We start from the raw sequence: 20,610 nt of genomic DNA, 5'->3' as shown, positions 1-20,610 counted from the left end.
ACTTCTGCCATTCCCTAGAGTGGCTGCAGGAAATGTACAGAGAAGGCAAGCTTTGAAGGAATCCCCTGCAGGTTGAGTCAGTCCTGCTGCCTTCATATTGTGAAATGACAGTCATGCATGGTTATACTTTCCCTTATGCATTGTCACTCTAATGTACTTCTATTCTCAAATAGGTTATTAATTCTGAATGTGATGACTGCAGGTGCTTTTAAATTCAGGTCCTAGGTTTTAAAAAAGATTACTGGTGAGCTATTGCCTTGAAAAGATTAAAAGTACAAGTTAGTGTTTTCTCGTTTAGAGATGGAGAATGCTTAACTCAGAACAAAAAATTGAGTGCTCTGTTTTCTACTTCACATTAGTAAGGCTTCATGATTAACAATTATCAGCATGGCCTGAGATCTGCCAGTGAAGTTAGCTGAAGGGCATAACCTCAAATTACTGCCTGCTGATCATCACATCTTACTAAAACATAAAAAGCAAGGAGAATTTGCCTGCTAAGGTGCAGAACATGAATAATATATAACCTAGAAACCATTTTCCATTCTCTTTTTAGTAGAATTTTCTTATTCTGGTACCAGAAGTTACCTGTGGAATATATACTCAGAACAACAGGAAGTCCTGCATCTAAAATTTAAGAATTAACACTAAGGATGGGAAAGAGAGAAAGAGATGGTCAGAGTATGTGGCAACTTGTTAAATAAATTGTGGTTTTTTTAAAAAAAATACTCTATGGCTTAAAACAAAATTTTATGTAGTAAGTGTAGACAGCTGGTGGTAGGTGGAGGAGAAGATGGTAAGAACCTTCCTAAGAGAGATATTGACCTGGCATTGTAGAAGGAGGAAAAGAGAAGTAAGGTCAGTGACTGTGTATGAAAAAGCAAGATTCAAACAGATTCAGGTATAAGATAGTTACAGAAGTTTAAAAAATTAAGGACTTAGTTACAGCTTCCATTGCACCGTTACTGTAGCTCAGTTGATAATTGTTAACTTGCATTCTGAACCCTGTGACAAACCAGTAACAATAGCAATTGTAAACAGTGATGTCATCAGAGAGCTGAAATTCTATGGAAAAACTCTAATGTGTGGTTGCACTTTGTACTGTTCTGTTTTATAGATGCATTGAAGTCTGGCCATCCGCTACCTTTTCCATCCTTTGCAAAGAACCTCTTGATATCTCTGTGCAAAGAGGTCCCCTTCCAAGTGAAGTGTATGTCCTGCTTCAAGATACTGCGCTCACATATGGAATTAACGGCTCATTTCAGGTTTGTGAAAGTCAGCTGTCTTTAAAGTGTGATCATCTATAGATCAATGACATGTATGCAGACATGCTTTAGTGGTAATAGTGGAGTTCAGGAAAGCTAGGAGCATCTGAATAAGCAATCAAAAGCCTGCCCCCTTAACTGTACTACACACTGCAGAAAGCTGATCAATGTCAGGATCCTTTTTGTATTTTCTGTCAGAGAACAACAAAAGCTGTTCTCTGTTCCGCTAATTCTAAGTTGACAGCATTTAATTTTGAAAATTTATGGTCAAAAACATAAGCATCAATCCACATGCTAGCTTTGGAAATTAGCACCTAATTCTCTTCAAAGTTCAGAGACTAAATATACATTGTATGGTTTTGTTGACAAGCTGGTAGGTGGGTTAAAGTACATAGAGGACACCGTTACTGTGCACTTATCCTGTAGCTACTTGGTAATATATCGAGTACATCTGAAAGTTGAAAAATGTTCCAGGTTGTGATATAACCTCTGTATTTTTTTAATCCATTCTAGAACACGTTGTTATAATTCTGGGCCCATGGCACTGTCAAAGAAAAGCATCTCCCAAGTTGCAGAGATATTTAAAAGGAAAGGTTACTGTGAGAATTGTGATGAACTGTTTGCTGATAAGAATCAGATGACCCAACACAAACAAAGCACTCAGCATAACATTAGAGATTTTACTACACTGGAAGAGTCCATCTTGATGTTCTGCCATGTCAATGGAAAACATAAAAATCAGTCTCATTTGTGCTACATTGTGGAACGGTCAAGACCACTGCTTAAAAGACATTTGAGTCCAGATGAGTCCTCCAGTGAAACGGGGTCTACTTCAAAACGGAAGAGTAATTTAAAAGATAAAAATGAAGATGAAGTTGCAAACCAAAGTCAAGGTAGTGCTTGCAAAGTAAAAGCCTGGTTTTGTGAATGCCTTCAAAAGTTTTTTACAGAAGAGTCAGTAGAAAAGCACATTTTATCAGCAAATAGGATCTGTCACAAGTGTGCTGTGTGTGGAAAGCTGGCTGAAAATTCAAGCATTATCCGCCTGCATATGAGTCGATTCCATGGAGGAGCACACTTAACTAATTTTCTTCTCTGGTGCAGAGCATGCTCTGTAGATCTTAGAGAAGAGGATATTATGGGACACATAACTGAATTTCATGGTGGACATAGTTACTATTACGAACAAGAAGCTGTAGAAGATGAGCCTATGCCATCTGTTTCTTATGCAGTGAGCATTTCTGCAGATGAAGATAAAGACTGCATTTCTTACCCTGTGGAGCTCTCCCCTGAGAGTGCTTCTGTTGTGGGAAAATGGCAGTGCCGCATTTGTGAGGAGATGTTTGAGTCTGAAGAGAGTGTTAAACAGCATTGCATGTCCTTAGAAAGCCATGCATTTCACAGGTACTCATGTGGCTTATGTAGAAATCATTTTCGGAAAATAGGAACACTACAGCGGCACTTCCAAGAGCATCATAATGAGGAGATACAGACTGAATACTTCTGTGGCCTTTGTGGTGATCTCTTCTTCAACACAGAGGAAGAATTTCTAATCCATTACAAGGCCCTTCATAGCATGGACTATACATTTGTGCCTGAGCAGATGGAACCGTCAATAAAAAAACAAGAGGATTTCCTTCCAGTTGAACAAGGAGACCATTTAACCTGTGGTTGCCGGACAAGTTACATCTCCAAAATAAACAGGAGGAATGATTATGAGAATTGTCAGAAAGTCATGCTGCAGAAAGGAAACTTATGGTTTCGATGCTGCTTGTGTTCTGCAACAGCACAGAATATTGTTGATTTGAACAGTCATCTCAAGAGTCACACGTCAGTAAAACCTAAGGGAGATACGTACGTTGTTAGATGTGCTGCATGCAACAAAAACTTTGATGATCTTCAAAGCGCACATCAGCACTATCACATGAAACACTGCTTCTTGCAGAAACCTGATCTATCAAGTCTTGCATCAGAATCGGAAGACACAGTATTCAAGTTTTCAGCAAGTGGGGCTTGTGTGGTCAGAAAACCTCACAGGCAACAACTTCAAGCATCTCAATCCAAAACTCAGGAGAGACCACGGTTTTCTCCTCTGCAGGGCGCAATAGAGGGAAAGAAAATAAAAAATGAGGACTCAGAACAGTCTGAAGAATGTAGTGAAAGTATGTAGAAAATTTGTTTCAACATTAGAAAAGTATTGCTGTCCTTAACACACTCTGTTTCATTGTCAGTACATGTCACATACCATTTGGTTACATCCAGTCTATAAATGAGCTTTGAATTTAGTACTTGTTATTTCTCAAACACTGAATTCTCAGTACTTGAATTTCCAAAACTCAGACTCCGCAATTTATTTTTATATGCTATGTGTATGAAGTCCTGGGGAAAAAAGAAACAAAAAGGCAGATGTGAGAATCCTGAGACCGAAACATTTGATTTTCAAATTAGTTTGGAGCATAATTTGGTACTAAAAGGAAGAGGACCATCAAGGATACCCCAATTAGGGATGTAATGCCTAGAAGTGTAAAAGTGATTTAGCATACACATTCAAAAAGAAACTTGCCTTCTTTATATATATAAATATTTATGAGCCTGTTAGTGCTTTCTGTGTGGGCAGTGCTGTTATATCACCATCATCTCAGCTTTCCTAGCTTGCCAAAAAGCAGTATCAGCTGAGAATTTATATTCCCAGTATGACTTGGTTTTTTTCCCTCAAGCATGCAATTTTTTTCAAGTTCATTATCACTTTTAAGAATGACATCGAGGATGCTGAAGGTGTACCTTGTGTTCAGAAATTGGAAGTGTTTCTTGATTACTAGTGGTGTCTTAATGCTTTTGATTAAGAGGTTGACATTTATGTTAGAAGTGCAGCAAAAAGTGCATATCTAAACATTTCATGTGCTTTTATGTATGCAAGCAGTTGAATGTTACAGAGACTTGGCATAGTCAGGGGTGGTTATTAAATCACACAGCTGGATATTAAATAAATGTCTTGGTGCGGGATGACAGCTTTTTGTGCTTACCACAAAACTGTCCAGGTTTGCACCATCATATGGCCAAATTCCACTCTTCTCTCTAATATATGCATTATTAAGTGCTAATTCCGTTGATTTTAAAATATATGCATTCACCAAATAACATCATGTTTTGTAACTTTTCTTTTTGTAACTTTTCACTTATATATGTGACTACAAGAATTTTCAAAAGCAAGTTGCTTGACCAGAAAGTCACATGAATTTTAAATGTATCCTTTTTATCCCATTGAAGATGGTGAACTTCCTGATCTGGACTATCTGAGTACTATGACTCACATTGTGTTGGTGGATCTGGACAACTGGGGAAGCTTTTTCACACAGCTGCCAGCTAACCTGAACCAAGGGACGTTTATCTGGGGTTTTCAAGGTAAAAACTGTTTGAAGTAAATTAAAGGTAAGATTAACAAGTCTACACATGTACTTGAGCAGAGATTCCTTGAATCTGAGAGAATGAACAAGAGCAGTCTCCATGCAGCCTTCTCTTCTCCAGACTGAACAGCCCCCAACTTTGACAGCCTCTCTTCATAGGGCTGGTGCTCTTATCAACTGTCCTCTTACCAATTTCTGACCCTCCCCTGGACTTGCTCCAACAGTTCCATGTCTTTCTTACAATTGGACACCAGAACTGGACACGATTAGATTGGGTCTCATAAGATAAACAATATAAAAGATATCACACATTCCATATTATACCTAATGGTACTAGATTGCTGTTTCATCCATGTTAGTTGTCTGCTTCATTTATATACATTCTCTTTTCCATATGGCTGAGCAACCTGTTGTTTGTTTTTACTGTCTTTTGTAAGGCTTTCCCCAGTTTAAACTTCTGGGCAGATTTCACTTCACCTGTGCATTCCTTGAACTCTGTTGTGATTTAGGGTTTGGCTGTAGTTTTTAATTGCTGAAGACTTGTTTATTTCTACAGTTATTCAATCTACTTGGCCTTGGAAAAACTTTTTCTACTGATAAAAATAAGAAACTATTAGGAATATATGTCTGTCTATTCTGTCTGGGTTTTATAAAGAATTATTTAGTAGAAAAGAATTTCCCCACATGAATTCAGACACTGACTTTCAGTCATACTTCATTCTATCTAATTTACTCAAAACTGATTTGTCATCAGTTGACTTAAGCTTGTTTGCTGTGACAAGGTCTTCTATGCTGTTAGTGTTTTCCAAGGTTAGAACATAGTTTTGATGCATTTAGAAAAAATTGGTTGCACCTAGGGATGTCTGAGCTGTGTTGTCAGAAATTTCTATTCTCTGACTTACTCAAAAGAAATAATCATAGTAAAACCATAGTGTTACTCTATCAGTAGGAACTCCTACTAATAAAATACTCCTACCAAAGGTACCTTTGTGCTAGTTAAGATTCTGTGCCCAGAGATGTTCCAAACACAGGTGCCTGATGGCACAGCACAGCCCATATCAGCACTACTTAATTCCTTACTTCCTAATGGGTTTGCTGCATGTAGTCTGCCTCATGGGAATGCCCCCTGAAGTGTGTGAACTAAAAAAATATGCTGAAGAGTAACTTGTGAATAAAATGGACCATATTCATATTAAAGAGAAATTTACCAGTTTTAGTGTCAACTATATTGGTTTTGAGCCTGGGAACACTAAAGCTCCCAGGCACATCTGGATCATTATCTCATAATATAGTTTGTATAGTTACTTGAGGCATCCTATTCTTGTCTCTTTAACCTGTGAAAAATATAGCAACATTTTTTCCTGCATTTCCCTGAATTATTAATTATTATTTTTATACTGTATATCTGCATTATTTCTATTATTCCTGTTTCTAGTATAGCCTTAACTTTACTTTGAGTTCCTCCATTGCATTGTCTGGACTCTGTATTGTTTCTGTCTTCAGATACTCAATTGTCTTTCATCCATTTGTGGGCTAACTAAATAAATAGAAGTCAGTCATTGTTTTCAGCTGCCCTGGTCAAATGCTTATATTGTACATTTATGCAGCCAGAAAACAGGGCTGGTGATTACAAGTCTTTGCCAAATAGCAGTGACTGAGGGCTGTCACAGCAGACAAGAACAACTTGCAAATAGCATTTTTTTCTTACGGACAGGTTCCACTAAATCATTTCTGTGTAGACTCTTAATAAATCTTTGTAGTCATTTTTGATATCATACTCTTACCATTAGGCTGAAAAGGCAGGGGGGAAACAGGAGAAATCTACTGAGTCCTGCTTTTCTTTGTCAGACTGTGGGTGGACGTTGGCATAAACCATCCTCTGTAGCCTGTTTACTTGAGCATTGGTTTCCCACATCCTCACGTGAAGTGCCATCAATGGCTGCTTTCATTTTCTGTTCAAAATCCTTTTACATCCAGCCACTCAATCATCTAGCAGATAAAGAAATGTGTTTTCCCTCATGTTGCAGACCCATTATTTCCTAGCCATTGGAATGTTACAAAACTGTGGTCAAATTGTCCTTCCGTTTGCTTGCTTTTTTATGGTGTCTTGTGTTTTTATGGTGCAGGCTCCTCTGGTTTTGCCTCTCTTCTTGAGACATTTTCTGCTTCTTTCCCTTACAACTTGTTTCAGTGTGGTACTGGTTTTGTCTGTAGCAGGCACTTCACTCAGCTCATCTTTATTATCCATCTGTTTTCTCAGCCTGTAACTAAATGCTTAGTGTACTGTTTAGAAAATTCCTGCACTTTTTTCCCAGTTGTAGCCTCATTTTACTCATCCTTGACTTCATCCCTGGGTTTGTCAGGACTGTAGCATTTCTCTCAGCTATTGATCCAGTTCTTGGATCCACTTTTTTATGAGTTCAGGCAGTTATGGTCCATGTTGAGTCTGTAAGTCCTGTGGTACAGGTTTCTCTAAGAGAAGCATTTCTGTTACTTGTACTATTTTTACAGAGCTCTTCTTATTCTGCACATTAACCATTACCGTGCTTCAAACTGGAGAAAAACACATCCTTATGTCTAAAATCACATGATATCTAGAAGATAAGTTTTTCAGGATTTGAAGAAAAAAAACCGTACAAAATTGATTGAGTAGCACCAGGCTAACTACTTTTTTTTGCCTTCTATCTAAAGAACAAGAGGGCTGGGGGGATTTGAGTTATGTGTTTTCCTTAGCTTTCACATTGGTTAAAATAAATTCTGTCTTTAAAAACAGTTTTATATTTGCTTTTACCTTCTATGCATTTTTAATTCATAAAGGTGTTTCTGCCCAAACACATGGTTTGTTTGTTTGTCATGTTTATTATTATTAATATTATTCCTCTTCATTGTATAGGAGGATACAGCAACTGGAAGCCTCCAGTACATTGCAAAATTTACAATTATCTTAAAAGGATTGGATGTTTCTTTCTTCATCCACGTTGCAGTACCAGAAGAGAAGCAGCAGACTTTGCTCTCTGTGTTCATGTAAGTTAGGGCATGCTTGCTTTATTGTGTTCTTCACCCAGAGAAGGGTGGCAGATGGCATCTGCTATTGATGCTAAGTACTAATTGTAGATGACATTTTTAGGTTCTTTCCATGAGACTTCTGTGTCCCCTATAAAGAATGATAAACCTGGACTGAGTGGAACTGGGTTGTCAAGAAGTGACTTAAAAATTAGCCCGAATAGGACAACTCTCTATTGGAGGGGGGGGAAAGGGAGCTGGTTAGGGGATGAAGAGTATAAAAAACCTACACTTCCTACAGTTTCTGTTTTAAGAGTTGCATGTAGACCCTTTGTCTCTCTTCAAGTAACCCAGATCTCGAGCCATCTTTGCAATGGAGTTGAATGGGTCTGGTTTCACAGACCCTTTTGAGCTGACAAAGAGCAGTGCCTTTGTTCGGTAGACTTTAGGCTTTGGCACGGTTGGGGATGTGCAGGTGAGGGATGGGAATCTGGGATGCCATGGGGATTCGTGTATTCCTAATGCCAAATTATAGATTTTAAGGTTGGAAAAGACCTTCTAGATCATCAAATCCAGCCATCAGCCCAGCACTATCACTGTCATTAAGCCATGTCCTCAAGTGCCATATCCACATGATTTCTGAACATTTCCAAGGATGGTGGATGACTCCATTGCTTCTCTGGGCAGCCTGTTACAATGCTTGGCAACCTTTTCAGTGAAAATCTAAACCTCCCCTGGTGCAGCTTGAGGCCATATAGTGCTTTATGAGTTAGATAAATTACTACCTAACTGCATAAGCACATGTTTGCAACAATGGTTTTATGTTTCTTCATGCTTTTTATGTTTCTCTTAAAATGGTCTGCAGAGATGACTTGTTTTGTGTGGAGACAGTTCTAAAATGCTGCTTTTTAGGTATTTGTTTCATACTCCATCTGCACTGTTCTGGTAGCCATCACCAGTATCTATTGTACATGGAGAAGAAATGAACATCAAACTTTTGAACCAGTGCCTTTCACAGTGGGGTAATGTGGCTTGGATCATAAAGGCAGGAATAAATTGCTGTAGAAAACTTTCCAATGAAGACCTGTCTTACACAAAGCTAGCTAAATGCCGTGAGATAAAAACACAATCTCTGTTCAACACTAGTCATTTGTTTTGTATAGGCTGGTCGTCTGGATGAGCACCTGCCCAAGCAAATTCCTTTCACTGTTCTTTCTGGAGACAAAAGCTTCCTGGAACTGGAAAACCAATTTAAAATGACCCAGCGGTCAGCTCGCATCCTGAATCCTCACCACATTGAAGGAGACATGATGTGTGCCTTGCTAAACAGCATTTCAGATACCACAAAAGGTAGAAAGTAAACATTAAACACAATTTTTCCAGTAAACTGATAGTTCTTTCCAATAAAAAAATGGAACACTTACACTGGTAACATAAACTGTTGCTTGGTGCTTCTTGTATTGTAGTGGTATTTCAATGAGTAATAGATCAGAAAATCATTATGCTTGGGCATGTTTTGAAAACAGACTTAATTAAGCATTTTTATTCAATATAAGAAACTCTGTCATCCTTGTATTCTTTATTACAGCAGGAGACAAAACTGAGACAAACTATGTTTGAATCTGAAAACTCCTTCCTAGTTAAAGAGAAGCTGTTTAAAGCACACATAGTGTGCATAGTTATCAATTTGTACTCAGATCTGTTTGGTTTGATTTATGCTGTGTCTGAACAAATGTAACCCTGCTAAAGCATCATTATTTTTGAAAATACTTCTGTTTTAACTCTGACCTCCTGGCTACTTCCTGTCATTTGGTAATTGTCTTCACTGGCACATGACTCACACATCCATTTGGAGAAAAAGAATCTCAGTGGAAGTTTTTAAGTTCTCTTAAGTGCCAGCATGCTAAAATGGTCACATTGGTTTTATATAGGATAATCTAAGAGGATTGAGCCTGTTGGTTTTTCAAGTAAGGCAAACACCCTGGTTCAGAAGCCAGCACGGTGGCCCCCCCTTTGGCCACTCGGACCATTCTACCCACAAGACATCAATGTGATGGATGGCGAAGCAATGGCATTTATTGCAGGAGAATTTGACCTTTTATAACCTAGGGTCATTGTGTTACTCCCATCTGCTCACGTCACACTTAAGTGCTATTGGCTAATTACAGAAGGTTTTACTATCCTAACAGAGAGGGGTTTTTGCTAACTTTCTGTTACATCCCGGAATCTTCCGCATCACTATACCCTAGACTACAACATGAGCCAGCTCATTTCATGCAACCAGAGCCGAGATGAGTTTTAATACTTATCAGCATTTTAAAGTATTTTGCTGTTTTCCTAGAAGACCTGACATTTCTCTGTAAACATTTTTGTGTTTCCTGGCTTCTTGTTGCAGCTTTGGAGGGTTGTAAATTCAGGGCGTATTACAGAAAGCTGTTTCTGAATTAGCCCTAAACTATTTTCTGAAAAATTGCTCTTCTAGTCTTGATACATGTTTATGAAAGCTATAACATGGTGCTGCTGTTCCACCAAGAAGATTAAAGTGGAGTGCTATCTCTGAATGATGAATTGGCATTGATTGATTAAAGGGAAAAAAATAAGTAAATAGTTAAAAAAAAAAAAATGGTGAGCTGGAATTGATTTATGTGCTTTTGATACAGAAAAGGTGCATACAGAGTTTTCTGGGCACCTCAGGCATTAGAAGTTTCTTAATTTAACACTTCTTTCAATGTCTTTTACTACATTAATATTTACTATTATGGTAATTGGCCCTACCTGGAGGCTGCAAACCTTTACCTGCTGGCTGGCTGCTCATTACACATTCCACTTAAGTTACACATATGGTCATTAAAAAAAAATCCTTTAATAGGAAATTTATAGAATGACATGATTCCTCTGGCTGTTGGCATTCCTTAGCAAACTTGTAAGGAACAGAACTGTCCCCTTTGTTAGTCAGTGTCAGCAAGGGGGGGGACCCAGACAGCAAGAGCTGCCTTTGTCTCTCCATCTTGTATTAAAACAGAATATTAGAAAACTCACCGTTAGTAATAGGCCTATATTTGCTGCATTGTGGGTTGATGTCGTTACAAGAGTTTATAAAGTTTTTCTTTAAAAATATAAAGCCACCACGTAGCACACACATATTGTGTGGCTCAGCAGCATCAGCCATCATTTGCAAGTCTTAATGTGGCAAAACCAGTGTTGGAGGCTTGAGATGGAAAGTCATGCAGTGTTATCATAGGCTGGTATAACTTGTTGATGTGTTATAGAAAAGCAGCTGAGTATAAGGAAATGCAAACAAGAATTGCTTGCTTTGTGACTTTCTCAAGCCTATGGCTATTATTCTGAAGAGAGAAGTAAGTGAGAAACAGGACCAAGAATCATGTTGAAAAATATCAGACTGTAGTTGGTATTGGATGAGCTGCAAAATGAAAAAGCTGTTTCCCTAAATCACCTTCACAGAGCTATCATCAGCTTCTGTGAGCACCTGGGTTGTGTTTGGATCTGGCAATCTGACAGGTGCATCTTGTGAACCGTTTTGCCAGCACAACTGCTGTAGGAGCTGTAGTGCTGCATTAATTTTAAAATAAAATTTTCTGCATATGTTGCAATACAATACCAACTGTATGTAACTATAGGAAACCCTTGGCTGAGGAGATGCTTGAAGTTCCTTTGAGGTCTGGAAACAGTAGGAAACATTCTTTCCCTTCTTTCTCTGCTGCTGCTAAGTCTGAGTTTATAAATGAAGAAGGTTTCTGTTTTTGAGGTTTTTGTTTTTATGCTGAAGCCACAACACATGACAAGAGCTTCATGCATGTTATCCCAGTGGTTTGGGAAGGGCAGAAGAGTTTTCAGTGTTTTCCTTTATAACAAAAAAAATTGCAGCTTGCAGAAAAATATCAATATTCCATTATGTCTTGATGATACCCTGTGTGTTGAAAGTACACTTTTAATGAGTGCTGGACGATGTTGACGGCAAAGCTGATGGTAGGTTGGGGTCATCATATCCATCTGAACACTGGCAGGAAGACCACAAATTTTTGGTTAACAGGCTATTTTTGTGTAAGTTGATGCCCTTAGCTTGACTATTTCTTCTGGTTATGTTCAAATGAGATTCTTCAGTGACTAAGCTCTTATGTAAAACAGACTCTTTTAAATTATAAGAGCAAATTTTTGGAAGTATTTCTTGTCCTTTCTTTTGAAGAGCCAGTCTGTCTTATGAGCCTGTCAAAATCAGTGGTGTGCTGAATGTAGTTGTCTGCCAAATAGCCACTGTACCTCTTTCTCTGACCCATAAAGTACATTTCACTGTGCTCAAATGGAGTTGCCAGCCTGCATCTTCAATCTGCTACTCTTGCCTGGTGTGTTTAAATACTACCAAATGCGGCTTCCATGAGAGGTTTTATGTTTGGAAGAGCAAGATTTCAGTTCATTTTAATGAATGGTCCTAAGCTTCCTATCTCCCACTATGCCCAAAAGCTTTTGTTTTACATACAGTCAACAAAAGAATTTAAGAGGACAGAAGAACAAACTTATAGACAACATTGAGAATAGTTGTTTTACTTTCTCCATGGTGAAGATTTTCATGGGTGAAGGTCTGTGTATGGTCTTGTTTGAGGTCCAGCGTGAGTACTACATCAAACCTTTAGTTAACACAGATTGCAAATGACTAAAGTTAGGTCACAACCTCCAGCCTCCACTTCCCTGAATGTGAAACTGAATGTGAAGGGCATGAGCATCTGCAGAGTGATGCACCATGAATGAATTACAGTTTCTGTAGTAATATATTATTTTATTGTAGCAGCCACAGCTTCTTGCAGTAGAGTGATAAGAAAATCACCCTGCAGTTGTAACCTTGTGTTTAGCTACAGCAGGAAGTTACTATTGGGTTTGGTATGTCAGTGGCATCTCTTGTATGTATATGCCCTAGGGAGAAAGCAATGTACTGAGACCTAAGATAATGAGCCTGAACAATAATTGTAGGTCAGTAGATGAACTAGGACGACCTCACTACTCAGATCATACAAAAAAAAATTTTGAGTTTTAGCTTAAATCTGGCTTTGAATTTGAGAGAGGAGTCTAAGATAAAGGTTAGATGAAAGTCTGAGTCACTATCATTATATTCGCCACAGTATCTAAGAAATGCAATTGGAGGAGAGTGGCAGCTTGAGAGCTTTATTTTCATTTCTCCTACACTTGAATGAGCAGCTGTAGGCAGAGATACATAGAGTGAAGCTTGCTTTGCATGGAGGAAGAGAGGTCTTGTATGGTGGTAACCCACAGCAGGGCATAGGTGTACTCGCATTTACAGATTATATTACCTTAATATGAACAGAGATTAGAGGAGTAAGTATTGGGGAAGAGTATTTGGAAAGGATCCTCCAGGAGCATATGAAAAAAGGAATAAAAGAAAATATTTTAGAAGCCAAGGAAGCAGTATTTTAAAGGCAGCATGGCCACACATACCAAATGTGATTGCTAACAAAGGTAAGGGTGGGGTACTGATCTAAAGATTTTGGCTAAGTAATTCCTGGGTTTCTGAATGAGTTAACAAATGGTATCCATAGGGTAGCACTAAAACTCCAGACAGCAGCTTTAAAAGGAGAAGGGTCAGTGGCTGTAGAGATAGTGTGATAATATCACTGTGCATTGGAATGGGAAAGAGGCAAGTGAGATTGGGACTTACTGAAAAGACTAAGAGAAGGAGTATTTTAGGAGAGAAGTGAAGGTGGGGTGTGAGACTATAAAGTAGACAAGAGGTGTGTTGTGTGGTAAGGGAGCAGGAGGAAGGCTGGGGAAGGGAAATTGAGTCTCTGGTGGTAAACCTAGTAGAAATTATGGAAGGGTTGATGGTAACTGGGAGGTTGTAATAGATCAGATATAGTGGGGCAATGTTACCCTGAGCTGTGTGGACAGCTAATCCAAATTCAAGCTGTGGTGCTTTGATGGCAGGACAGTGGTGGCACTTAGATTCTGTGGAAGTTACCAGTCTCTGTCCAGAACAGGTTTCTGAGAGACACATGAAATGTCAGAAAATCACTCTGAGTTCTATATTCATCCAGAGTTTGTTTTCCTGTTTTCTTATTCTTTGAGTAGGAGTATGTCAGTACGTGAGGACAAAAGTCAGCAGTAGGATTTCTTTTAAAAGAACAGATATAGACAGAGGTTCTTAGCTGATGTATATTTGACAAAAGGTACTAGAGAATAGTGCAAGAGATCTTAAAATCTCTCGCCTCTGCAACTGGGCAGCTACTTTTTCTCTAACACCAAATGAGTTGGGAGCTAAACCACGTGCTAAGCATTTTAAGAAGAGGGGCAGGACATGCCTGATACCTAAAAATTAAACACTCTTCATTAGAAGATGCCAATAGTATCAGGAGTATATGCTGACAAAGTGTGGCCTGCATGAGAAAATGGAGGTGGTGAGAAAACTGGCTGGACAGGCAGACCTGGAACATGGTGATCAGTGGCATGAAGTTCAGATGGGGGTCAGGAACCAGCTGTGTCCCAGTACTGGGACTGATCCTATTTAATGTCTGTTAATGACTTAGATGATGGGGCAGAGTATACCTACAGCAAGTGTGTTGATGACACAAAACTGGGAGTGGCAGTTCGTACACCACAGGAACTGTGCTGCCATCCAGAGGAACCTTGACAGGAGCGAAGTGGGCTGACAGTGAACCTCATGAAGTTCAACAAAGGAAAGTGCAGAGTTCTGCATCTGGCTGGGGTGAAACAGCCACAAGCATCAATATATGCTGACCAGGAGTCAACTAGCTGGGAAATGGCTTTGTAGGGAAGGACCTGGTGGACACCAAGTTGACCATGAGCTAATGTGTGCTGTGGTGGCTAGGAGGTCCAACAGTACTCTGGGCTGCATTAGGAAGATTGTTGTCAGCAGGTTGAGGAAGATGATCCTTTCACTTTAATAGGTAAGGTCATACCTAACAAGATGGGAGCTCCCCACTACATTGTCTTTTCAGTAATAGTCAAAAGCTATCTGGACATAGTCCTGGGCAGTAGATGATTCTAGTTGAGTTGGGAAGTTGGACAGTATGACTTCCAGAGGGCAATTCCCTTCAGTTTCCACCATTCTGTGACATTGCCTGACCCATCTGGTGGCCTTTTATGGATGGAGCAACTGTAATGATTGACAAGGGAAGGCTGTGATGTCGTCTGCCTGGATTTCTGTAAGGCCTTGACACCATCCCACATGACATCCTTATCTCCAGGTTGGAGAGATGTGGATTTGATGGATGGACAGTGGATAAGGAGTATGGACATAACTGAATGGACGTAGCCAGAGAGGTGTGGTCAGTGGCTCCGTGTCAAAATGGAGGCTGGTGACAAGTGCCTTGGGACTGGTGCTCTTCAATCTCTTCATGAGTGACATGGACAGTGGAAGGGAGGGCACCCTCAGTAGCTTCACAGATGACATGAAGCTGAGCAGTGCAGTTGACACACCTAAAGGATGGGATGTCATCCAGGAGGACCTGGACAAACTTGAGAAGTGGGCCCATGAGAATGTCATGAAGTTCAACAAGGCCATGTGCAAGGTGCTGCACCTGGGTCAACATAATTCCAGACATGAGTACAGCCTGGGGGAAGAACTGCATGCAGAACAGAGCAGTGGAGAAGGACTTTGGGGTTCTCGTGGATGAAAAGCTGGACATGGGCCAAAGTGTACAGTCACAGCCCAGAAGGCAAACTGCATCGTGGGCTGCTTCAGAAGAGGAGTTGCCAGCAGGTCAAGGGAGAGTATTCTGCCCCTCTAATCTGCCCTCATGAAACCCCAGCAGTAGTGCTATGTTCTGTTCTGGGGTCCTCAGCACAAGGAAGACATGGAGCTGTTCACGTGGGTTCAGAGGAGGCTACAAAGATGATCAGAGAGCTGTAAAGAAAGGCTGAGAGTGTGGTTGTTCAGCTTGGAGAAGAGAAGGCTCTGAGGAGACCTCATTATGGCCTTCTAGTATTTAAAGGGGGCTTTTAAAATATAGGGCCTTTTTATGTGGGCAGATAGTGGCAAGACAAAGGGGAATGGTTTTGTACTAAAAGAAGGAAGATTTGGATTAGATGGTGGGAGGAAATTCTTTACTCAGAAGGTAGTGAGGCACTTGACCAGTTGCTCAGAAAAGCTCTGGATGCCCCGTCCCTGGAAGTGTTTTTGTGTCATGTGTACTTACACCAAGAATTGAGTTAGGGAGTGATTGCTTCAACTGTTCCACCTCTGAGAGTTATAAAACTTTTTAGGGCAGTCTGACATGTCTTCCAGGCTGGAAGATTAAAAGGATAGTTAATTAGGGAGAAGCCACTTGGGAAAAGCCTTTCCTTGACGCTTTTTCCTTCCTTTCATTAGTAATTGCAGTGACTGCTTTTGGGGGAGGAAGGGGTGTGGATTTTTCTTTGCTTTGCTTTGGAAAATGATGTAAAAATTAGTATCTCTTCTGCTCAGAAATAGTAGGCAGCTCCAAAAAGAGTTCACAGTCAGTCTGCCAAGTGAGTGGAGAAATACCATTTTAACTGCAGTGTATATCTATCTATTTCTGGCATCTTTTTGGGCTTCTGATCACTGTTTGACACCAGCTGTTGGAATTCTTATTCCTGGAACTGGGAAAGTCAGCAAGGTTCTGCTCAAACAGGTTGTGTGTCAAGAGGTTTGAAAACAACAATTTGAATAGCTAAGTTGGGTAATTCAAAATGCCAGAAGTCACACAGTCAGTAAAGGAGATGGCCATATCGGAAAGTTCTTTGCTGGTTAATGTAATCAGAAGTACATTGATCTGTTAATGAATGTGATGACTTTAAGGGTAGTGCTTCTGTTGGTATGACTGTAGGAGACTTTGTTGATTGCTAACCTCATTGCAGAGACCGTCTCCCAAAATAGCAATAGCCTGTAGCAGGAGGAGAATGAATGCCTAACATGACTCATTGGCTTGGTTTTTAACCTGTACTTTACTGCTTCTCTATTTAATGGGGAAAAAAATCAACCAACAAACAACTAAACCAACCAACCAGCCAAACCCCACACCACTTTAGGTACACAAATCCTTACTAGACACTTCAAAATAAAGCCATCCTTCTGGAGCTGGAAACCAGCCTTGTGAAGAGTGTTATTAAGAATGGGAAAGACTGTGCAGTTTTGGCTGGGTTGTGATGAATTAACAGATTAAACCAAGTCTATCAACTTCCTGCTTATATAAGACTTGAACAGCAACATCTCCTGAATTGCACTGCTCTGTTGAATTTTAGCACCCCATTGTTCAAATGCAGTATTTCGGCAATAAAATACAGCTGCTGTTGTGTGTAGGCAGAGACACAAAGACACTTCTTCCCATAATTAAATCCTTGATGCATTTTATAGAAAGTGAGTAATTTATAAAAAGTGAGTCATTTTTTAATAACTGAATATTACCCAAAAAACCCCACAAATGCAGTAGATACAGTAGCTTCTGCAGCTGTTTTTTCATGTTACTGCTTTAACGTAATTAAAAATTGAAGCAATCTGCCTCTAGATTATGGGAAGAAGGTAGCTGAAAAATAACTGTCTCTTGAGTTGCTGTCTTCAGCTACCACTGGAATGAATTTTTATTGTGATTGTTTTAGATCATAACAAATGTAATCTTCAAGTAAGTTGGTGTTATAGTAAGAGAAATGCAAGAGGTTGTTAATATCTTTATTAGAAGCAATGTGTAATTTATTTCATTTGTGCATTTAAGGTTCAGATAGTGAAGAGGATGAAGATATGAAAGAAACAGTGAAGCGGAGCTTAGAAGAAGTAAACAAACAGGAAGGTCTGTGAATTTTTACTTTTCTGTGTTCAAGAGCACTATTAATTATGGAAGATACAGAAACTAAACTTAAAATCAGTTTTACAGCAAGTGACCTCTTAGGAATCCTCTCTAAACTATGCTGGGGAGTCTTGAGTAGTGAAGATTGCTGTGATGAGTTGTAAATAAAAAAAATTCCTAACCTGAAAAGTATGCTAGCAGACTAAAAATCTATTTCATTTGGCACCACAGGGTACCAATCAATTAAAGACTTGACTGAGTTCACTTTGTACCAGTTTAATATGACTGTGTTGTGTCAGAGCAGAATTATTGACTAAATGGTTGAACTTCTGATAAATAATTCAGTCTTAGATACCATTTCACAATAAAGTACTCTGGTCTCCTAAAAGAGCTGTAGTTATGCACAAGGTTGAATCAGCATCACATCTCTCTGTTCATTGTCTGTCTGTTCCTATCTTACGTTATTTGAAATTGTTTTCATCCTTTTGCTGTTGAGCTTACTGGTGGTGTTCGATGTAGTCATGCATTTTTGGTGACTGACCACGGTGTACTTTGAAAATAATTTACTGTTGACAGACTTGATTCTGCCCCTCCACCTGATGGTAATACAAGAAACTAAAAAAACAAAAAAAGTTGTACAAGCTCACTGATAAAACTGAATACTGAATCTTATGTTCCCAGAATTTATTAATTTGTAAGTTTACCAGCTGTTACTAAATACTGTTGTTAAATGTCCAGCATTCATCTCCAGCAACTGAAAGTTTGGTGCATTCAGGCCCGCCTAGTACTGGGATAGCAGTGGAGTGGTGCATTCAGGAGGTCCCACTTCTGGTGCTGCAGTGCAGAGGCATCTGACTCCAGATGAGTCACAGCTTGGACCTTATTTTGCATTTTTGCACAGACTTAGTAGCTAAATAACATACTTTAATGCAAGCAGTTGTCTGCAAATGGCTTTCTGTCTTTCTTTGTTTCTGTGACCATGTAATATTTTTCTTTAAGCTTCTGTCTTTTATCAGTAGTTCTGGATATTACAGGAAAGTCCAGATTCATGAGAGAGCAGTCAGTGATATGATCTCTGTTCCAGTTCTCAGCCTTGCATAAAACAAAGCCCAACAGTTATTAAAGTTCTAAAATTCTGTTTCTTTTTTCATAAGAACAGGCAGATCTTTCTTTATAATAGGATGTGCTCATGTCCTCCTAAAGCAGAAGATAAATAATTCATGAATGACAGTGTGTCTGAAAGCTGCTTTAATTTTTCCAGCTATAATATGGATATTAATATTTGCTGTATGTACAAACCTTGTCAAATTTATGGTATTTGAACTAACTAACTAATAAACCAACTTTTGGGCACTAACACTTAGCAGATAGTGCCCAAAACAATCTGAAGTAATGCAGAGTTTCTTTTTTGAGTATTATGAAAGTTGTTTGAGATGGTTAAGAAGTCAGGTGAGTGCAATGTGATTTTCCTCCCCATCAACAAAACTGTTACAGCCCTGATCTAGACTATTCTTATTGCTGATAACACTTTTTATCTACTTGTCTGGCCTACTTAGTAAGAGTGACAACACTGGTGCTGAGTCGGTAGGTATGGGCATATCTCTGGATAAGAAACTGGAAAAAAAATACTGAAACCTCTTGGCTTGTTATGTGTGCATATTTTTTGTTTTAATACTTCGTTTTCTTGGTGCATACATGTGGGTTCTAATCTTCATATTATTTTGAGCAGTAAATACATAGTTGCATTATGGTCTTAAACTAATCATTGGCCTGCTCCTGGTTAATACAGTGAAAGGTTGTGGAGGTGTTTTCCATATTTTGTAGTGTTGAAAAAATAGCATAAAACAGAAGGAGAAAAAATATTTTCATGTTTCTTAAGGACTTTGCAGTCAACTGGCATTGCCCACAGAAGTAAGTTCATGCTTTATGTAGTAATATTAAGGTAGCTGTATTTATGGCTAGTTACCAATTTCAGTCTGAGATTACATTCTTTTTTTTATTTATGCAGAACTGCAAGATGCAGAACTGCAAGAAGCTATCAAAAGAAGCCTCGAGGAAATGTAAATGAAGATACTTCAGTACATTAACATCATGCCATCAGAACTGCTCACAAAAATGGAAGCTTGTTAATCTATTTACAAGGGTTCAGAAGTGCCACTTTTAAACACTTCAACTGTAACTGTTAGATTAATAATCTGATGTCCTCTGTCATACTGATGAACAGCTGGAGTTTATTCATATTCACAGCAATGTGTTATGTTTGATAAAAATAATTTTTTAAGCCTTTTCATATTTGTTTCTAAGGGGTGATGACTAAGTCTCTCCAATTTAGCTGTTTAAAATTGTTACCTAATTAGTAGGCTGGTCTTACTAGGTGTTTTGGGGTTCCTGGTTGTTTAGTTTTTTTTCTTAAATTGGTTCTTGTATTTATTTTTTTTGGCACAAAATGTCATTGTCTTTATTTACTTTTTCATGTGGTCTTTGCAACAGATAAAAATAGCAAACTCTAATTAATCTCACATTTGCCTGGCTAATCTTGTTATAAAGAGAAGCTTAGATCCCAGGGTTGTTGAACATGTGGCCTAACTCTTGCCTGTGGCTGGTCTCACTTCATAGGCCATAATTTTGTCTCTGTCCAGTTTATTATAAATGTCAGAATCTGGACCACAGGCTGTACAGTTACTTTACCAGCTTTGTTTTTATAAATGTGTTTGTTTTTTCAGTAATGGTAGAGTATTTGGATTTGATGGCTTAAAGTTTGACGACTTCATTGCCTCTCCCTTACCTGAGGCAGGAACAACCTATTAAGGGAACACAATCTAAGTAAACTTCCTAGTTTCTGTTTGAAATACCTGTGAGAAGATTTAAACTGTTATATTTCTGTATACTATGGTCTTTGCTCTCTTCCATTCATGAAGAGGTGGCATTGGATAAATTAATGTAAATGTGCTAATTATTTTTGTACTTTCCTTGTTTTAAGTGAATTATTTCTGTGTTTAAAATTATCTATGTTACCTTTCTCCATTTTGTTCAAAAGTACCTATGCAAACTGTCCAGCTTTACCAGCCTATTACCCTTCAGTTAATGATTGCTGTCAATCAGTAAGAAATCTCAATGTAATAAAATGCCAGCTTAATTATTTTTTATGATTCA

The 20,610-nt window shown here is 38.8% G+C and overlaps 1 protein-coding gene across 3 annotated transcripts in view; it reads left to right on the top strand.

Annotated features, from left to right (window-relative positions):
• Positions 1-20,610, top strand: part of ZNF451 (zinc finger protein 451) — a 34,210-nt gene extending 13,600 nt beyond the window's left edge. For all 3 annotated transcript variants that reach the window (XM_014263657.2, XM_014263658.2, XM_014263659.2), the window contains exons 9-15: positions 1,115-1,262; positions 1,776-3,424; positions 4,530-4,664; positions 7,560-7,690; positions 8,833-9,019; positions 17,386-17,460; positions 19,466-20,610. In XM_014263657.2, the coding sequence (XP_014119132.2) occupies positions 1,115-1,262; positions 1,776-3,424; positions 4,530-4,664; positions 7,560-7,690; positions 8,833-9,019; positions 17,386-17,460; positions 19,466-19,521 (2,381 nt within the window). In that variant the 3' untranslated portion in view covers positions 19,522-20,610. The remainder of the gene's footprint in view (positions 1-1,114; positions 1,263-1,775; positions 3,425-4,529; positions 4,665-7,559; positions 7,691-8,832; positions 9,020-17,385; positions 17,461-19,465) is intronic.

This window comes from Pseudopodoces humilis, chromosome 3 (assembly GCF_049639895.1).
Source record: "Pseudopodoces humilis isolate 2021_Gansu_Grassland_sample_001 chromosome 3, ASM4963989v1, whole genome shotgun sequence".
Taxonomy (NCBI): domain Eukaryota; kingdom Metazoa; phylum Chordata; class Aves; order Passeriformes; family Paridae; genus Pseudopodoces; species Pseudopodoces humilis.
This window is presented reverse-complemented; position numbering and strand designations above follow the sequence as displayed.